The sequence below is a fragment of the Acanthochromis polyacanthus genome, chromosome 4 (assembly GCF_021347895.1).
Source record: "Acanthochromis polyacanthus isolate Apoly-LR-REF ecotype Palm Island chromosome 4, KAUST_Apoly_ChrSc, whole genome shotgun sequence".
Lineage (NCBI taxonomy): Eukaryota > Metazoa > Chordata > Actinopteri > Pomacentridae > Acanthochromis > Acanthochromis polyacanthus.
In genome coordinates, this window is record NC_067116.1 from 20,487,556 (window position 1) to 20,505,068 (window position 17,513).

Below are 17,513 nucleotides of genomic sequence, written 5' to 3' on the forward strand. Positions count from 1 at the left end.
TTTCCAAACTCATAATCAGTCAGTCTGCCTATTTAAAGGGAGACAAGTAGTCACCCTGCTGTTTGGTGAAAAGGTGTGTACCACACTGAACATGGACAACAGAAAGCGAAGGAGAGAATTGTCCCAGGACATCCGAAAAAAAATGATAGACAAACATCTTAAAGGTAAAGGCTATAAGACCATCTCTAAACAGCTTGAAGTTCCTGTGACAACAGTGGCTCATATTATTCAGAAGTTCAAGACCCACGGGACAGTAGCCAACCTCCCTGGACGTGGCCGCAAGAGGAAAATTGATGACAAATTGAAGAGACGGATCGTTCGAATTGTATCCAAAGAGCCCAGAGCAACCTCCAAAGAAATTAAAGGTGAACTCCAAGGCCAAGGTACATCAGTGTCAGATCGCACCATTCGTCGTTGTTTGAGCCAAAGTGGACTTCATGGGAGACGACCAAGGAGGACACCGCTGCTGAAAAAAACTCATAAAAAAGCCAGACTGGAATTTGCAAAAATGCATGTTGACAAGCCACAAAGCTTCTGGGAGAATGTCCTTTGGACAGATGAGACCAAACTGGAGCTTTTTGGTAAGGCACATCAACTCTATGTTCATAGACTCAAAAACCAAGCATACGAAGAAAAGAACACTGTCCCTACGGTGAAACATGGAGGAGGCTCAGTAATGTTTTGGGACTGCTTTGCTGCATCTGGCACAGGGTGTCTTGAAAGTGTGCAAGGTACGATGAAATCTGAAGACTATCAAGGCATTCTGGAGAGAAATGTGCTGCCTAGTGTCAGAAAGCTTGGTCTCAGTCGCAGGTCATGGGTCTTCCAACAGGACAACGATCCAAAACACACAGCCAAAAACACCCAAGAATGGCTGAGAGAAAAGCGTTGGACTATTCTAAAGTGGCCTTCTATGAGCCCAGATCTGAATCCCATTGAACATATGTGGAAGGAGCTGAAACATGCCATTTGGAGAAGACACCCATCAAACCTGAGACAACTGGAGCTGTTTGCTCATGAGGAGTGGGCCAAAATACCTGTTGACAGCTGCAGAACACTCATTGACAAATACAGAAATCGTTTAATTGCAGTGATTGCCTCAAAAGGTTGTGCAACAAAATATTAAGTTATGGGTACCATCATTTTTGTCCAGCCCTATTTCATTAGTTTGTTTTTTTAAATAATTATGTTAATCAACAATTCAAAAGTGATGGCTGATTTTGATTATTTAATTTTCAATAAATTTTTATTTATTGTTACTTTTGTGAGTTTCAAGTGATTTCAGTGAGAATTGTGGATTTTTCCTTCTTTAACTGAGGGGTACCAACAATTTTGTCCACGTGTGTAACACACGTCTGTGCTCAGCGCAAGGCCATTTTGTTTGTGGATACATCAGTATTAAATGGCCACATTCTATATTGCTGTGATTTCTGACCATCAATAACTAATAAACAAATGCTGCATTTAAAAAAATGCTGCATTTCTGACAATGCCATATGTGGGGAATGAACAACCTTGGTGGAATGCTGCGCTCTCTGACTGCTTTTCTAGTTACAAAAGCTTTTGTCTGGTCACAGGTCCACTAGGCAAAAGCTTCAGTTGAACAAATGTAACCAATACTGCCCTACTCACCTCCCTTTTAGACACCTGAAGGTACATGGTCATCATAAGGCTTCTCTGTGTCTATGAAACTAATGCAGGTGAACAGGCGCCTCTAGCATAATTACAGGAGCTACTCTGCTCACTACTGTTCTACAAACAACACAAAAACCCTTTATTCTTCCAAAAACTGAGGGTCTGTAATGAGCTAGAGCCTCCACCATGACTTAAGAAAGTGTTTATTTACCAAAAACCCCAATCTGTACAACATCTTAATCAAAGTGCTTTTGTTTCCTAAATCTGACCACAGACACGTCTCTGGAGTCCCGATGCTGTGCTTCCTGCACCAGTCATCCACCCTGACCACCTACCTGTGACTCTGGTGCACCTCAGTCATCAAAGAATTATTCCTCGCACCATAGTCCAGCCAGCAATTGTGTTTGTCATCTCACTGACTCTCAGAAAACTTTGTGATATATAAACAGAATTTCGAGGAGACAGACAGCAGGAGTTGTCTGGAAGTTTGCTGGGACCAAAAAGCTTTTTGAGGCCAACTGTTATTTTTTTCTCCCTGAGCTCCCTAAACTCCTCTCACACCTCAACTGCAGAGTACAGCTGCAGAATGAATTTGGGTCAAGCACCTCCCTGATGGTTTTGTGTAATAGATAAGAATCTAAACATCTCCAGTGCCTAAAGCTGTTACACAGTACTGTATGTGTCCTGCTAATGCTTTAGAAGTGGGGCAAAGGCACTTTAATTTAATCCAGTGCCAAATGTAAATAGAGTATTTTTGTTAAAACCATACATAGCATCAGCGTCAACTTCTCAAGAACTTCCAAAAGCAGGTGTGTGTTTCATTTGAAACAACAGAGTGGTACACAGTTTGTTTATAGCTGAAATGTGCTGATTGTCTGTTTATTCCTGTGAAGAAAAAAAAACAGCTCTGCCCTCTTTTTGACAATCCACTCACCACTCAGGATCCACAGGTGTGATGTCTATCCTGGGAGGAGCTCCAAATGGCAGCGATGTTGGCCTTGTCATGATCTCATCGTCAGGAGTCCGTGACCTTTCTCCTTGTCGCCACGACAGTGGCGGTAGCTGCAGGTTTCCCGAGAAACGGCGTCGGCCCCGGCGCAGGTCGACCCCCAGAGTACAGGACGGAGAAGTGAAGGATTCACTGAGGCAGCAATCTGGAGGCTCTTTGCTGTCCTGAGAAGAGAAAGAAAGAAACAGATGAGGCAGGAAATAATACTCATTTAGGTCTTCCCTTTCTTTAAAAATGAAAACCCCGTGTTTAATTACCACGTTGCAACATTTTTTACACCTTACCTCACTTGTTTTTCCACTAGGTGGCGCCATAGGTTTGTGACAGAAACTGGGGTTACATACTATGTAGAGCACAAACACATAAAATCTCTTTCCATTAAATGCAATCAGACACTGCCTGCTCATTTCACTAATCCCAAGCTTTAGAGTTAGGTGAATTTATACAGAACTGTAAAAATAAATCTTCAAAATCCACCATCTGTACTCAAAACTTGGATTTTTGGGGCTGTCTACAGATATAACAAACCTTTAAGTGTTGATAAGAGTGAATGAAGTATCAATTTCCATATTATGATGACTTTAATACATTTTAAGCCGGGACTGTTTACTGTAGGATAGAACGGCATGAATCCCACATGATTTTAGGAATTTTTATTTCCATTATCTCTTCACTTAAACCTCCCGTGAGGCGTCAAGTCTTCTACGTTATTTATTGGCTTAATTTGTCTTGTTAATGTGTGCTGATTCCAGGGCATAAATAACCATGTTTATTCCTCAGCTGCAAAATTTAATTTACATGCAAGTCTGCAGGACATGATAAATCCTGACAAGTGCAAATGAGCAAGAGACAGAGAGAGACAAATGGAACATGTGTTTCTGTTTGGTAGCATATGTGCATAGGAATGAAAACCATGTATGTCCAAACAAAATGTAAGTAACTCCGTCACCTTCCACCTGTCTCGGCCCCTTATCTGGGTTCTTAAGTCATACGCTGTATTTGTCATATATCTCAGATGCCATTTAACAAATTACAGTTGATATGAAGATTAAAAATGCCTGTCCTGCACACACTTGAGAAGGAGCTGAAGGTTTTCTATTTAGAGCCTTCATTCACAATCACTCTTTTCCTTACTAAATCAATTGATCAATCATCTAAATTCCTTCTTTTTCTCACATGAGCCTCCCATAACCTTGCTGTCAAATATAAGCTGTGCTTGTTATTCTCAAATTTGATGTAGGTGGAGTCAGAAGCTAAAATAGCTGCAACTGAAAAGGCACCTGGCATCACAGCATCATGTGCTCATCAACAAACTTGAGGCATGCAGGGAAAATCACCTGCACCTGCAACATGTACAAGATTTTACACGGTGCCATGGCAGCATGTAATTATCCTGTAACATGGACAGATTCTGTGCCATCTCATTTGTGTCTAATGGCTGAAATGATCAAAGTCATGGTAAGACAGCAGAGGAGACTTAAGTTGTATGAAGTCACTTTCTTTTCATTTTATTCATGGTCTAAAAATAAATTACTCTCACTTACATATCCAGTGATAAAGAAATAAAAGACAGAATTTCATTTATTTGATTAAATATTTGACAGCGGACTTAGTAATTTTTCAACTAAAAAAACAAACTTGTTTCAGTCTCTTATGTAACAGTCCAGTGAATCTCTTCAGGTTTTGCATGCTGGGGATGGACAAAACATGACATCTCAGATCTTGGACTTGTACATTGCCACTACTTTCTGACATCTCATAGCATATACTATATATGTTATACATAATGATTGTCAGCTGTAACTCTACAGTGATGCTATTCCCTGTCAAAGAAGAACCCTCATTCCTTGTTTATGTATATTCATGTAGAAAGTGTCACAGTAAATAACCATCATGTTCAACTGTGAGGTACAGTAAGTTGTTTTTTCTTTACTCTTGCACTATACAAGTCTAGTCAGAGTTGGCAGTACTTCCAGGAAAAAAAACAAAACTGAATCATTTGAACCGATTCTCTTTCTATTCCTTTTTTGTTTTTTGAGCTTGATACATACCGGGTCTCCAGTAGTAAGCAACCCTTCCAGTAAACACAGCCTCCCACAACATCACTTTTTGGCGACTTGCATTTCTCTGCCCACTCGTGGCTTTTGTGTATTACCAAACTAACTACATTGCCACTTCATTCTTCATTTACTTTTAGCTGTGTGGGTGTAGGCTTGTCACTCGGGGCTTCCTGGAGCAAATGCTAATGGCAAACGAGGATACTAAGAACTTTACTCAGCTTGCATTTTTGCGGTGCCATAACACAACACATTCACTCTCATGGCCTCCAGCTATATTCTTCCATTGCATTAAATAAAAGCCTAACCTATTGTAATTCACAGTGGAAAAGTGTTTTTTATTTAGAAGTTGTTTTTGGACTTTATCCATTTGCAGAAAACTTCACTCCGCTCGCTGTGATCCTTGAAATGTTTCTGAGTACAGATGATCTTCAGGTCAGTCAGGCACCAAAACCACTTCCTTGACTGGTCATCATATCAGTTACTTCTGATTCAATATTCAAAGATTCAATATTTTTGTGCTGTAATTAGCACTGCAGGTTGGTGTTGTGTAGCACTGTGGGTTGTGCTGGCACTCAGATCAGTTGTCTAACGTGTGGACTATGTTTTTCACTGTTTTATTCTGTTTGATTGCATGCTGAACAGTTTTGAGCTCACTGCAAACCATTTTTTTATTGGATAAAAAAGGCTAAGGTTCTATATAGGAGATTTTGAGTATTATTATAGCAGCAAACAAATATCTGCTGCTGTAAATAAAGAGGTCTTGGAGTAAAGAAGTTACACTCCCTTTGTACGCAAGGACATATATCGGTCAAAAATATATGTACAGAAATGCTAATATTTGGTTACACATCTTTTGGCAATTTTCACCTTAACTAGATGTTTTTTGTAGCCATCTACAAGCTTCTGGTTGAATCTTTGACCAATCTTCTTGACAGAATGGTAAGTTCAACTAAATTGACTGGCTTTCTGACTCAGACTTGTTTCTACAGCACAATCCACAGATTCTGGGTGGGGTTTAAATCCAGACTTTGGAAAGACCAGTCCAAAACCTTAATTCAAGCCCAATTTAGCCATTATATATGACAAAAGTTTTCTCAGAATGCCTTTTCTTTATCCGTGTGATTACCAGAAAACTTTAGTCGAGCTTTCAGGTGTCATTTCTGGAGAAAGGGCTTCCATGTTGCATGAAGCCTCCTAGGACTTTCTAATTCATTTGAGACCTACATTTTTTGTTGACTCTTGACCATCCTGACCAAATGATAGCATGTGGGGGAGTTCTTTTCCTCATCGAGGCAATGACACAACTGTACCACAACGTTGTCATGCACTTTATAGCTACAAACAGTGATTTGCACAGATGATTTTGAGATCTACTTTGGAATGGCTCCAAGTGACTTTCCTGACTTGTTCAAGGTAATGAGGTGCTTTTTCAAATCTTCGCTAAGCTCCTTAGACTTTCCCACTGTATTGTTTGTGACAGAGTACAATGAATACATCAGATGGGCCCTAATTAAATTGCCTCAGAGGAGTCAACAGCTGTAGTCAATTGTGAATACTCATTTGATGTTAAGAGGCCATGCCACACACACACACACACAAAAAAAATCAGATTAACACAGCTTTCTACACGACAATTTGAGTTGCTGTGTGTATATTTGTGACCAGCCCTAACCCTAACCTTTTTGTCATATTTCCAGAAGACTGAAAGTAAATCTATAAAACAACCAAAATGCATGACACTTTTTTGTGACAGACTCATAGGGTTCAGTGATTCTGTCAGAGGAAATTAAGTTGAGTTAAATGAGTCACTGCCAACTCAAGACTGTCATGATATCCATGGTCTTTGCAACTACATGGAACCTTTTCTTCACAACTGTATATGCCAACCATGTAAATGCAGAATGTTATGCAATGAAATAAAAAAAAACAGTAAAACTTGATTCATGATATTGAAATAGCTCTGCTACAGTGCCCTCTGGAAGCATGAAAAAAGAAAGAAAAGGAAATAAACAGAGAAAGTAACACAATGAAAGTGCTTTTTGATGCTGCTGAGAGATATTTGCCTGGAGAGATCCAGAGTCATAAGTAAGAAGGCAGCGACAACAATACTTTTTTTATGACAGCTTTGGAAGGAGATATTGTGGTGGAAATGCAAGGGCAAAGTGAGATATAATGGTGATAAGAACTAAACTGCAGAGCAGAGAGAATAAAGGAAGGAAGGAGTTTGCTGATATTAGATACAAGAAGGCTACAGAGAAAGACAAATCACAGACAACACAGAAGAAATGCTAGAGCAGAAGGAAGGATGTGTATAAAAGGCAGCACAATGGTCGGTCAGATCCCAGACTAGATACTGTCTGACACTGATACTAAACAGAGACGTGACAGAGGACTGCAGTATTATAAAACCCTGCCAATGTCTGTGTAACTCTTATGACTTTGAAGTGATTACAGCCTTTATACTAGGGCTAGACTCAAATATCCGAATATTTGGTCCTGACTGTGGAATCCAAATATTTATTTTGAGATCAGAATATTGGGACCCTCTCCCCTGTCAGACGATGTCACACAATCGGTATTTGTCTCGCAAATTCGCCCAAAGTCGGACGTTACGATATGTACCAATTAGGGATGGGAATTTCGACTAATTTCCCCACCGACTAGTCTCAGATTTTATTTGCGACTAGTCGATTAGTCTATAAAGCCAGAAAACCTGCAATTTAGCGGCTGGGGGTGGCGGCGAACCCGGTGACGGGCTCCGTGGTCGGGCAACTGGGGCAGACGGGGTGTCTCAGTCTCGCCGCTGAGAGCCACAGGGGCAGGGCAGGTACAGGGCAGCAGAGCGTAAGGCAGCCACCATGCATATTTTCAGCGAGTTTCTGCTTACACAGCCGACAGGCGACCTTGTTGTCATCTGCTGCGTCAAAATACTGTCAAACAGTGCCGATTTTCTTACGCGGGAGCGTCGCCATCTTCCCACTTCACCTTTCCAAACTTCCTTCCCCAAACTGTGTGGCCCTGCCCCCTGCTACGTGTGCGTGTGAGGGGAGGGGAGGAGGAGCAATTCTCTCTCTGGCTGCTCAGCCTGTTTACAATGAAGCCGAGGCAGAGGCGTGAAGAACAAGGTGCATGATGCTTAATGCAGCGTTTAACCGACTAGTAAAATACTAAACATTTAATAAATGAGTCGACAAGTCGCGCACATCCCTAGTAACAATCCTAATATTCGACTTGTCGTCCGTTTCTTCTTCTCCCTCCCCGTGGGACGTTAGGAGCTGAACCGAATATGTGGATATTCATTATTAATCGGGGCCGAATATCCGGAGCGCAGAAACTGCTAATCAGGGCAGCCCTACAGTATACTGTCATCGGCTAATTTACTTTGGATGGCTTTAATGAACCTGCATCTTGATTAAATGCATGTTTTTTGAGTCATTCATGACACATACCAATTTGACTGTGGAGCTAATCTGAGGCCATTGTAGGAGTCGCCACTGCAGCTCATGAATCATGATCTCTTACGGGAAGATAGTTGGAGTCTATAGAACACCACAGTTGTAAAAAAGTTGAATAAATGAATGAGTCATTTCTTCTTTTTCTTTCTTCTTTTACAAAGAAAAGGTAGTGGGATAATTGATGGACTAAGAAAAAGCAACAGGGCTGTGTGTGAAGTGAACTGAAAGTCTGAACCAATTCAACTGGTCTGATGAGTCATGCTTGTCAAAGATGTGACCAGGTTTTCGATCACATAACATTTTCAGAGAAAAGAAAGGTCCAGAAAGGCATGGATACATTAAAAGAAATTTTCTACAACTTGAGTCATTTGCCTGTTTTTTTTTTCAACTTTACGCAGTCATTTCTTTTCTTAAACTAAATTGCATTTCACCAGCTGTCTGTAAATACATTCCTGAGTCTATGTGTGAACTTCCAAAGTTATTAGTGTCTGTAAGAGCTCCTAAATTTGCTTACACTATTAAAAGGTATGAAATATCTTAGCAAGCAAACACTTTCATGACCATGTTTGTCAGTCGCAAAGCCGCGTGTGTGGTGCCATACAATCAAAAACAATCATAACTTCATCATCAGGACTAAAGGGTGATATTTTTACTTTAGTTTAACTGTGTTCATACAGCAGCTGGTTGGTAGATTTTGTTAACTTCTCCACCTCTACTGAGCACCACAGTTTTTCTGTGGGGTTTGTCTCCAACGCATCAGATAATATTTTCATTTTGAATGTTGAAGTATATTTTGTTATTTCTGTAAAATTTTATTTTTATTTAATGGCACTTCAATAAAGCATCAGCTTATATATTTGATCACAGTCCATACAGCCACTTCAAGTCAAACTGATCATATAATGGCAATGTCATTGAGCTCAGTCAGCTTTGTCACTGTGATACAAGCTGGTTAAAGTAATGATGTGTAAATCTCCACTTCTTGAACTAGTTGTTATGAAGCCATTTGCTTTTTGCTCCGTTGTTTAGAGTTTTAAGCTTTCGGAGGGAAAAAGTGTGAACAATGTAAGCAACTGGGGGTTCACACTTGTCATTGAAAAGTATCTGAAGATCTTATCTGACAATACAATGCACTGCAAATTTTTATTTTATTTTTTCAAAGTTCAGGAGCACAGCAGTGTGGGGATCCTGTCTTTTACTAGAAAACATAAACTTACAAAGAGCTTGTGAAACTAGTTCCTAAACTGAGAATAGTCAGAATAAGTTAGCAATGTGATGTCAAAAAAGAAAAAAAAAATGATGCTGTTTATTAAAAAATAAAACTACCATAAAATAAGCTTGAAAATGGACACCATTATACTGTTTCTCATGCTCTGCCTAATGTTCAAGCCTAGACATCATAACCTCCATGTTTTTTTACAAAAGTTGTACCTTGGTTAAATGATCCATAACAGACACAGGACTCCGACAGCTAAAACCCCTTTCCGGAGTAAAGCCTGAGGTGCTCAGCTTTCACTCATTCCTCCCACGTACGCCACCTGCTATCCTCAGATGACCTTCATCTGCTCTGATGTGTGTGTGCCTGAGTGTGTCTGGGAAAGGACCAGGATGGGTCAAGCACAGAAGTCCATTAGCCCATTAGCAGCACTACCCCCGTGGCCTCTTTGTTTTCCTGGGACTACTAAGTACTGAGATGGTGACATGCTCATTAATCTCACGTAGTGGACACACACATCATACCAATGAGAACAATGATTATTCCCCTCCATGGGCACACAGCACCCGGGTCACCAGGCTCCAGCTGCTGGATGAGATTAATACAGAGACGATAATGTACTGCTGCACCTTGTCAACGCTACATTTATATCAGATCATATAATACACAGCTGTCAAGGCCTTATGAGACCATCCACACCGGAAAAAAAATAAAAAATAAAACAGCAGTGCTGGTGATTTGTTCCCTTTTGCTGTCACGTGATTTATGACTGTCCTCTACAGAAAGGTAAACACCATGAGGTAAAGTCACAGATGTTTAAAAGAAGAACTAAAGCACTAAGGAGCATGGTATTTTTATACACAAAAGGTCTTTGGACTCTCTCCTCTAAGCAGTATTACTTTCAGATCACGCTAAAACAAATATACAGGTTGTCTGTGTCTATACCTCTGATTTGACCCATTAAGTGTATTGCAGTTCGACGACAGCAGAGCATATGCCATACATAAACAGTAGAAAATGACAACTTAAAAATATCTTCCATGATTTTGAGTGCTATGGTAAAGGTTTAATTAGGTTTAGGAACCTTTTTTGTTTTATCAAGATCATCGTTTGGGTCATTAATCATTACAGTTGCAAGAGATAACACTGACCATCAGGGTGAAATGGGGGCTCAACAGTGGTCTCCTGTCCAATGTTTTGTTAACCCAACTATCAACCTCGACCTCCTCCCTAAACAACTCTATAACACCTCAATTCTTCCTTTACACTCATAAATATTACAGCCACAAAATGGATGTGTCAGTTGAAAGATGTTGTTTTAGGAGCCTGTTGGACTATTAGGTGATGTCTTGCATGAGCACTAGGGGTTGACTGGTCATAAAACATAACTCTGACTTGTAAAGTAAAAGTTGCTTGCACATATAACATGAGGAGTGTCAGCAAATGCTCACACAGGTTTGATCGTCAAATGTTGCTTCAAGGTAATACGAAGAACTTCACGGGAGTACAAGCTTTCCAGTCTTGAGGATGTAAAAGTTCAGATCTTAATGTATTGAATTTGTTGTAGTGTATTGATATTCAAAAGGTTCTTTGTTTGTTTTGTTTTTTTGTTAAATCTGACAGCAATTATCGCCCAACACACCATAAAAAAAATAATCTCGACACAAATGTCTTTCGACCAAGATACATGAGTGGGACCATTCAAATGGAGACATTATTGCTAAATCACCTCTAATCTACCGTCATTTGCCTTTCTATAATGTAATTTCGTGTTACTTATCAACTTACAGGCAGGAGTAAATTGTAATTTCTGTTGTGCAGGGGCTCTCTGGTTTCAGTGCCATGGGTGCACGTGCATGTCCACATCACTAACAATGGCAGACAAAATATTACTAGAAAGAAAGGTGTACATTTCAATCAAAACAATTTATAGACAAAAAAAAGAGTAGGCCTATTGATATTTTACATCAGTACTATTTGACAGGGTTCTTAAACTAGAACAAAGTCTGATCTGTGCAGACAGCTTTCTGTTCTGAGCAACAACTACCTGCTGATGACAGTAAAACCTTTCAGTAAGTGCACTCTCCTGTGTATCAGGATCAAATGGTGGAATGGTTAAGATGGGGGACCACTTCAGAAGAGTGAATATTATTATGCATGGGCCACTCTTTTAATAACACTAAAAGGAAATTAATTTTCATCCAACACTATTAAATTAAAATAGCAGTACTTATATTATTGCTAGGCAATGATAAACAGCTTGCATTTGCTAGTGATAGTGTAACTTGAGTTGCTTTGATATTGCTCAAATCATGCTAGACAGTTTCACAGTTTAACTTGAACTTTCCAGCTCACTTAGTTTAGCACCTAGCTAGCTGATCTCAGGTAGGCATGTGTTAACTAGCATTTACTGAAATGCAACATGTATGTTGTTTAAGCAGACATCAGACTGATTTAAATTTAATTACGAAACAAGATGAGGTGTCTGTGTCAGTTGTTGACCTCTTTTTCTCCCTCCCTCACCATCCAAGTATCAAAGCCATCTGCAGCGTCTGACTGACAGGAGAGGAGGTTGATCTGGTGTATTTATACACTCTACAGGTGTAATTAGTCCAGAGCCATTAGACTGAATGGTACGAGTGAGAATGTATTTTAGTCACTGTTTGAATTATTATAACATAGAATTGACACTATATGTGACGGTTGATGCCTGTTTATATGTAAACTAATGGAATATATTTACAATAAGCCAACACTGGCCAATATATTAGCCTATTTATCAGAGTGGGCGCATTTGTGGTATGATATCAGCTGTTTACATAAAAATAGCATCAACCTTGTCTAAGTTCACTTTTCACATCTGTCAGTTGGTACATTTTTATATGTCTATACCCAATACAAAATAAAATGTGTTGTTTGCATTTTAAAAGAGGTAATCTGATGAAAAAACAAGCATCTATGTAGCATGTAAGCAGAGAAAATAACTAAAGGTGACTGCACAACACAGTTTAAATTTATGAATTAACAGAACCCAGCACTTCGAAATGGAAGACACTGAACAGCACGCTGGCTGTGAGAAATGCCAATGCTACATATATTTGAGTAATGACAACACCTACTGAAATTACAGTATGTTCAACCAATCAACTAAATTAAACTAGCAGAATCAGCTTTTCCTCTACAATCCAAATTCATTTTGACTACCAGATCAACCCAGTCATTGCATGTGAAGATAGGAGAGGGAACTTGAAATTCTTAACTCAAAGTGAAGAGAAATTAAAGCTGCTGTCCGGAGTTTGAATCGCAGCGTCTCCCAAAACGCTGGTGGTCCCTCCCTCCCTCTGATTTCGCCCCTTTATTTGTGCACGCACGCAGTACATGAGAGAAGTGCCCGGAGTGCTGCAGCATATGGCCTGTTTTGCTGTTTTCCCCTCTTCTGCATTTAGTACATTTAGTAAATAATAAAGGAATTACGTTAGAATGCTGTATTGAGTCTAACTTGTCCTAATACCAAAATAACATGAATCTGCTAGGACGAACGAGTAAAGTTTCAATATGTGATTACACTCGTGTATCCCTCTCGATGACGTTGTTTATCAAACTTAGTGCATTTACGCGTGTATATGTGTTAGATTGTTTATTTATTTCTATCTAGAGTTCAGAATTGCATGACTCCTCTGACGAAGAGTATGTCCCAGACGCCCCAACATCTTCCTCCAGAGGTCGGGCATCTAAACGAAGCCGTCAGGCGGGCTATGGAGGCCGTGGTCGGGGAGCGAGGCGAGCACCCCGACCCAAAAAACGTCCTGCAGTCTCTTGGCCTGACAAGCCGTGGGATTGGTAACTTTTCTGGAAGTTGCTGAGCCCTGATGCTCTCTCCTCCACAAGCAAAACAAATGTGCGCGCGGTTGCGTAGTGCGTAGCTCGCCCACCTCCGCATGGGCTTGCTTGCTGTGCGCGTAACCGTTGATTGACAGCATGACAAAGCTGAAGCTCGAACTTGATTGGTCGGCAGCGACCGGCGCTTTTTGGAATAACATGGGGGTCTATGAGAGGAAGGCGGAGCTCAGGAATAAATTTTCATATCGCGTTATACTAACTTTATATTATAGTATCGAACTAGACTAACCCATTTAAGCTTTGTTAAAAAATGATACATAAATTGAAAACAAACGGAAACTCCGGACAGCAGCTTTAAGTCATCAAGCAAATTTCATTAAGATGCTTCAGCTGGAATTTAGCCCTCATTCAACTAATGAAGACTCGGTGTACAAAAAAACACAACAGCGCCTTCACCTGCTGAGGAAATGGAGGCATTTTACCCCTGGTTTACACCTCACTCACTGAATCCATCCTCATATTCAACATTTCATCCTGGTACAGCTCCCTCTCCACTAAATCCAAAACAAAACTCTCCTGTGTTGTTAATGAGGCCAGCAAAATCATTGGATCACCACAAACTCATGTCTCTGAACTGTATAACAGCTCTGTGATCAGGAAAGCCACCCTGACCACAGAGGGCCCCTCTTGCCCCTTCCATCACTCCTTCCAGTTACTTCCATCAGGTAGACGTTACAAAGTCCCACTGGCCCACAAAAACATCTATGAAAAAATCCTGTATCCCCAATGCAATAACCACCCTGAATAAAATTAAATAAGACACTGAACAGTACATTTTTATTTTTATTTTTTAATCGGCTGTCATTTCTTTTAAACATTTCCTTCAGATGTCTGTACTTTGTGAGCTTCTGTCTTAAATGTGCTATGATAGGTGTTGCATTTTGGTTTTGGAGCCTTGTCAAAGGAGAATTTCTGTCGTCGTTTGGGGCAGACAATAAAGTTTATCTATCTAAATGTGAGTCTAAATTAGGCTTGGGCGTTATTACGGTAATACCGTATACCACCGGTGTTTAAAAATAGCAGCGGTATCAGTTCCAATACCGTCATGAAAAAAATGTAATGTTCTTATACAGGAGATAAGTGTTATGAGAGTGTGTGGCTCCGCTATGAGGCTCCTAGGAGAGTGAGATGTCCAAGCGACCCTGAATGCAGTGCGAGCGAGGAAGACGGCAGTCGATTCGGGGAGTAAGAGAGAAGAGGTGTGTAACTGCTGGGTGAGCGCGACTGTATGGTTAAGCCGCTGTTAATTTACAATAAAGGCTGCAGTATTCTTCAATAAGGCCGGGCTCCTGTGTCTTTGCCTTCTACGACTGCTGAGGAAGTGAAGGGGGTTAACCCCGAAGTAACAACAGTAACTTCAGCCCTGGAGAACTGTCCTCCCTCTGCTGCTCCCGACCATGCTCAGCTCCTGACCACGGTCGGGAGCTGAGCAGGAAAGGTTAACATAAGGATTAAATATTAAATAAAAGTCATTTAATGCCTAAAATTGATTCTCTGTCCAATAGCACTTAAACAGTTATGTTTTTGCCTACTTTTGGAGACTTTCCATAAAGTTTATGAACGTGACGTCCTCACGTGACAGCGCGGAGGAGAGAGAGCGAGAGGGGGGAAGATGGCAGATCCCGCACGGACTGACTTGGTGTAAAAAAAAACAAAACAAAACAAAACATAACTTCTGCAGTTTGGGAGTATTTCGGGTTCCAGGCAAACGAGAAAGGAGAGCCGGTAAATACTAATGAAGCAATTTGTAAATTGTGCAATCAAAAGGTGATTGCGAGAGATGGAAACGCCTCTAACCTAAGGACGCATCTTTGAATCAACCACCCGCTCACTGCTGCTAGTATTCAATTTCCGAACGTGACGGCACAAGCCAGTAACAGTAATAGTCACGGTAATACGATATACCCCGGTAAAATGTGAAGGAAGTTTGACGGTATCAAAATTTGGATACTGCCCAAGCCTAGTCTAAATTATACAGAATATTTTGTTGATGCACCTATTAAAATAATTACATCAACCCAAACCATCAAAAAATGTTTGCAACTTTATCTAAATCAGTAGATAAATGTTTTTTTTTTTACTTATTTTTATTTAAAACTTCTGAAAACAAAAACCTGAAATGCTTTAACACCAAGGAGAAGCTGACATTTCTGCATTGTCAAAGAGCTAGATGGACAATAAAAAAAACTTATTCTTCACACAATTCCTCTCTGAAAACATGCATTTGTGACATCTGTGAGTCTTCTCCGTCTACACACAAAATGTATTACAGGGCATCCTTTCCATTTCTCACTCAACTCCCTCGATGCTCTCGCCACTTTGACTCCGTGGCAACCGAACAACAGGGAGGAAGTGAAGAGATGAGCTGAGAAAACAGCACCTGCTTCCCATCAGTTAAAGAGGAGATGCAGAGGGAGACAGAGGGATGACGGGAAGGGCTGTTGATAAGAAACCCGAGTGAAAAACAGAGAAGGAAGGGGGGAAGCTGAGGAGAATGAAAGTGAGATGACTGATAGAGGGAGGGAGGGAGGGAGGGAGGGAGGGAGGGGAGCACCGGGAGACTGATTAGTACTGTATGCAAAAAGACACATTCATCTACAGCTGAGCAAAGAGCCTAGCAATATGCACACGTGTCTTGTATTCCACATACAGTACTGTGCCGTTTCTACACACACAAACCTGTGTAGGCACAAAAAAAACCAAGCATGGCATACGGTTTGCGGCTAAAGATGCTTGAGGCTGGTTTAAATAGATGAATAAAGCAAACAGAGACTGGTTGATGCATGTCTGTGCTCTCAGCGACAGAGTGTGTTTGTATTCTGTTGAAAAAGCAGGAATGTGTTGTCGAGCAGCTCCAGTTTGATACACCCCATTCAAACTAGCACAACATGTTGGTCGAGCGACAAATACTTAATTTAAACAAAAACGCACAATCTGTTCATTTGTACTGGGCTAAAATGTAGAGCAATAAAACTAGTCTTCCTCCTGATGTTTGTGTGTGCAGAAGGCTGAACTTATGCAGTGATCACCTGACTAAAATGACTTAGTGGTGCTTTTACTATCAGAATTAGTTCAAATATTGCAACATATTGCCATGTATTTGCTTTATTGTAATGATACTATGCATAATTTCAATTAAGTCCAACCTGATCAAATGAATCATATACTGTCCGCTCCTTAACTTCACAGTCACACAATAACATTCAATAATGCTCCTCTTATTCAATCTGTGCTGATTTCTGCTTCCTCCCGCTCATCCTCTCTGTCACAGCTATGTTCACATTTTTATTTAGACTGTAGAGTAATAAACTAATCATATTTATAGCTGGGCTGGATATCAAATTTATGCCTTATACCGCAAAAAGGACAGTTATCGCATTTCCATACATAATTTACCCATTCACACTCAAAAAAATGCGACCATTTTCTCAGGGACTTCAGAGAAATCAAACTTCACCTTCTCTTGTGCACCGATCAGACAGTTAAACCTGCAGCTGGACTCTTAACATTGAAACTCCAAGGTTAACAAAAAACATTCAGCTAATGCATTTAGTGAGTTCACGGCACAGAGCACCCGAGCGTGACAAAGCACCTGCTCACCGCTCTCTGATGTTTCTGCCTCCTCACCACTGAGCTCATCATCACCTGCTTAAATAAAGCCCTCATATCTAAGCACACTTTGCAGCATTAGTCAGCAAAGCCTGTTTCTGTTTTTGGACCTCATTTTTACTCTTTTGATACATGTTTCAGCAACGAGTGCTACATGCTCCAGCTATGATCTACTGTTCATCTGTATATAGACTGTTACAAGCCATAAAAATAATAATCCACCTGGATCTTGCATTTTTGTAAATACAAAAGTGCTACTAGCTAAAAACAGTGAAATGAATCAGCAGATCTAAATGAAATCTACAATACAAAATGACTTTAGATTCCGCGAATTGCTCTCATGTTTCCGTGCAATAACACAGATAGCGCTGTCGTCTTGAATAAGAGGGCATTTCAGGACTAATACTCCATTCATTTCAATTTACAGGCTGCTAAAAGTGATGAAATATTCCTCGGAGGTTGACAAAGGAACAGGATATTAATAAAACTGTTTGGTGAATTATTATCCCTCCTTTCTTTCTTTTATCATCTTTTTTTATCACTGTGAAATAGCCTGATCCCCGTGTCGCAGACAAGAGATCAAATAAATTGCCTACTTTCCTTCTCCATTGCAAAATGCGTGATATGTG

At 40.3% G+C, this 17,513-nt stretch overlaps 1 protein-coding gene across 1 annotated transcript in view; it reads right to left on the bottom strand.

The window, feature by feature from the left end:
* pde4ba (phosphodiesterase 4B, cAMP-specific a) overlaps window positions 1-17,513 on the bottom strand; it is a 219,614-nt gene that overhangs the window by 162,270 nt on the left and 39,831 nt on the right. The window contains exon 3 of the mRNA XM_022199765.2: window positions 2,570-2,808. Coding sequence (XP_022055457.1) covers window positions 2,570-2,808 — 239 coding nt within the window. The remainder of the gene's footprint in view (window positions 1-2,569; window positions 2,809-17,513) is intronic.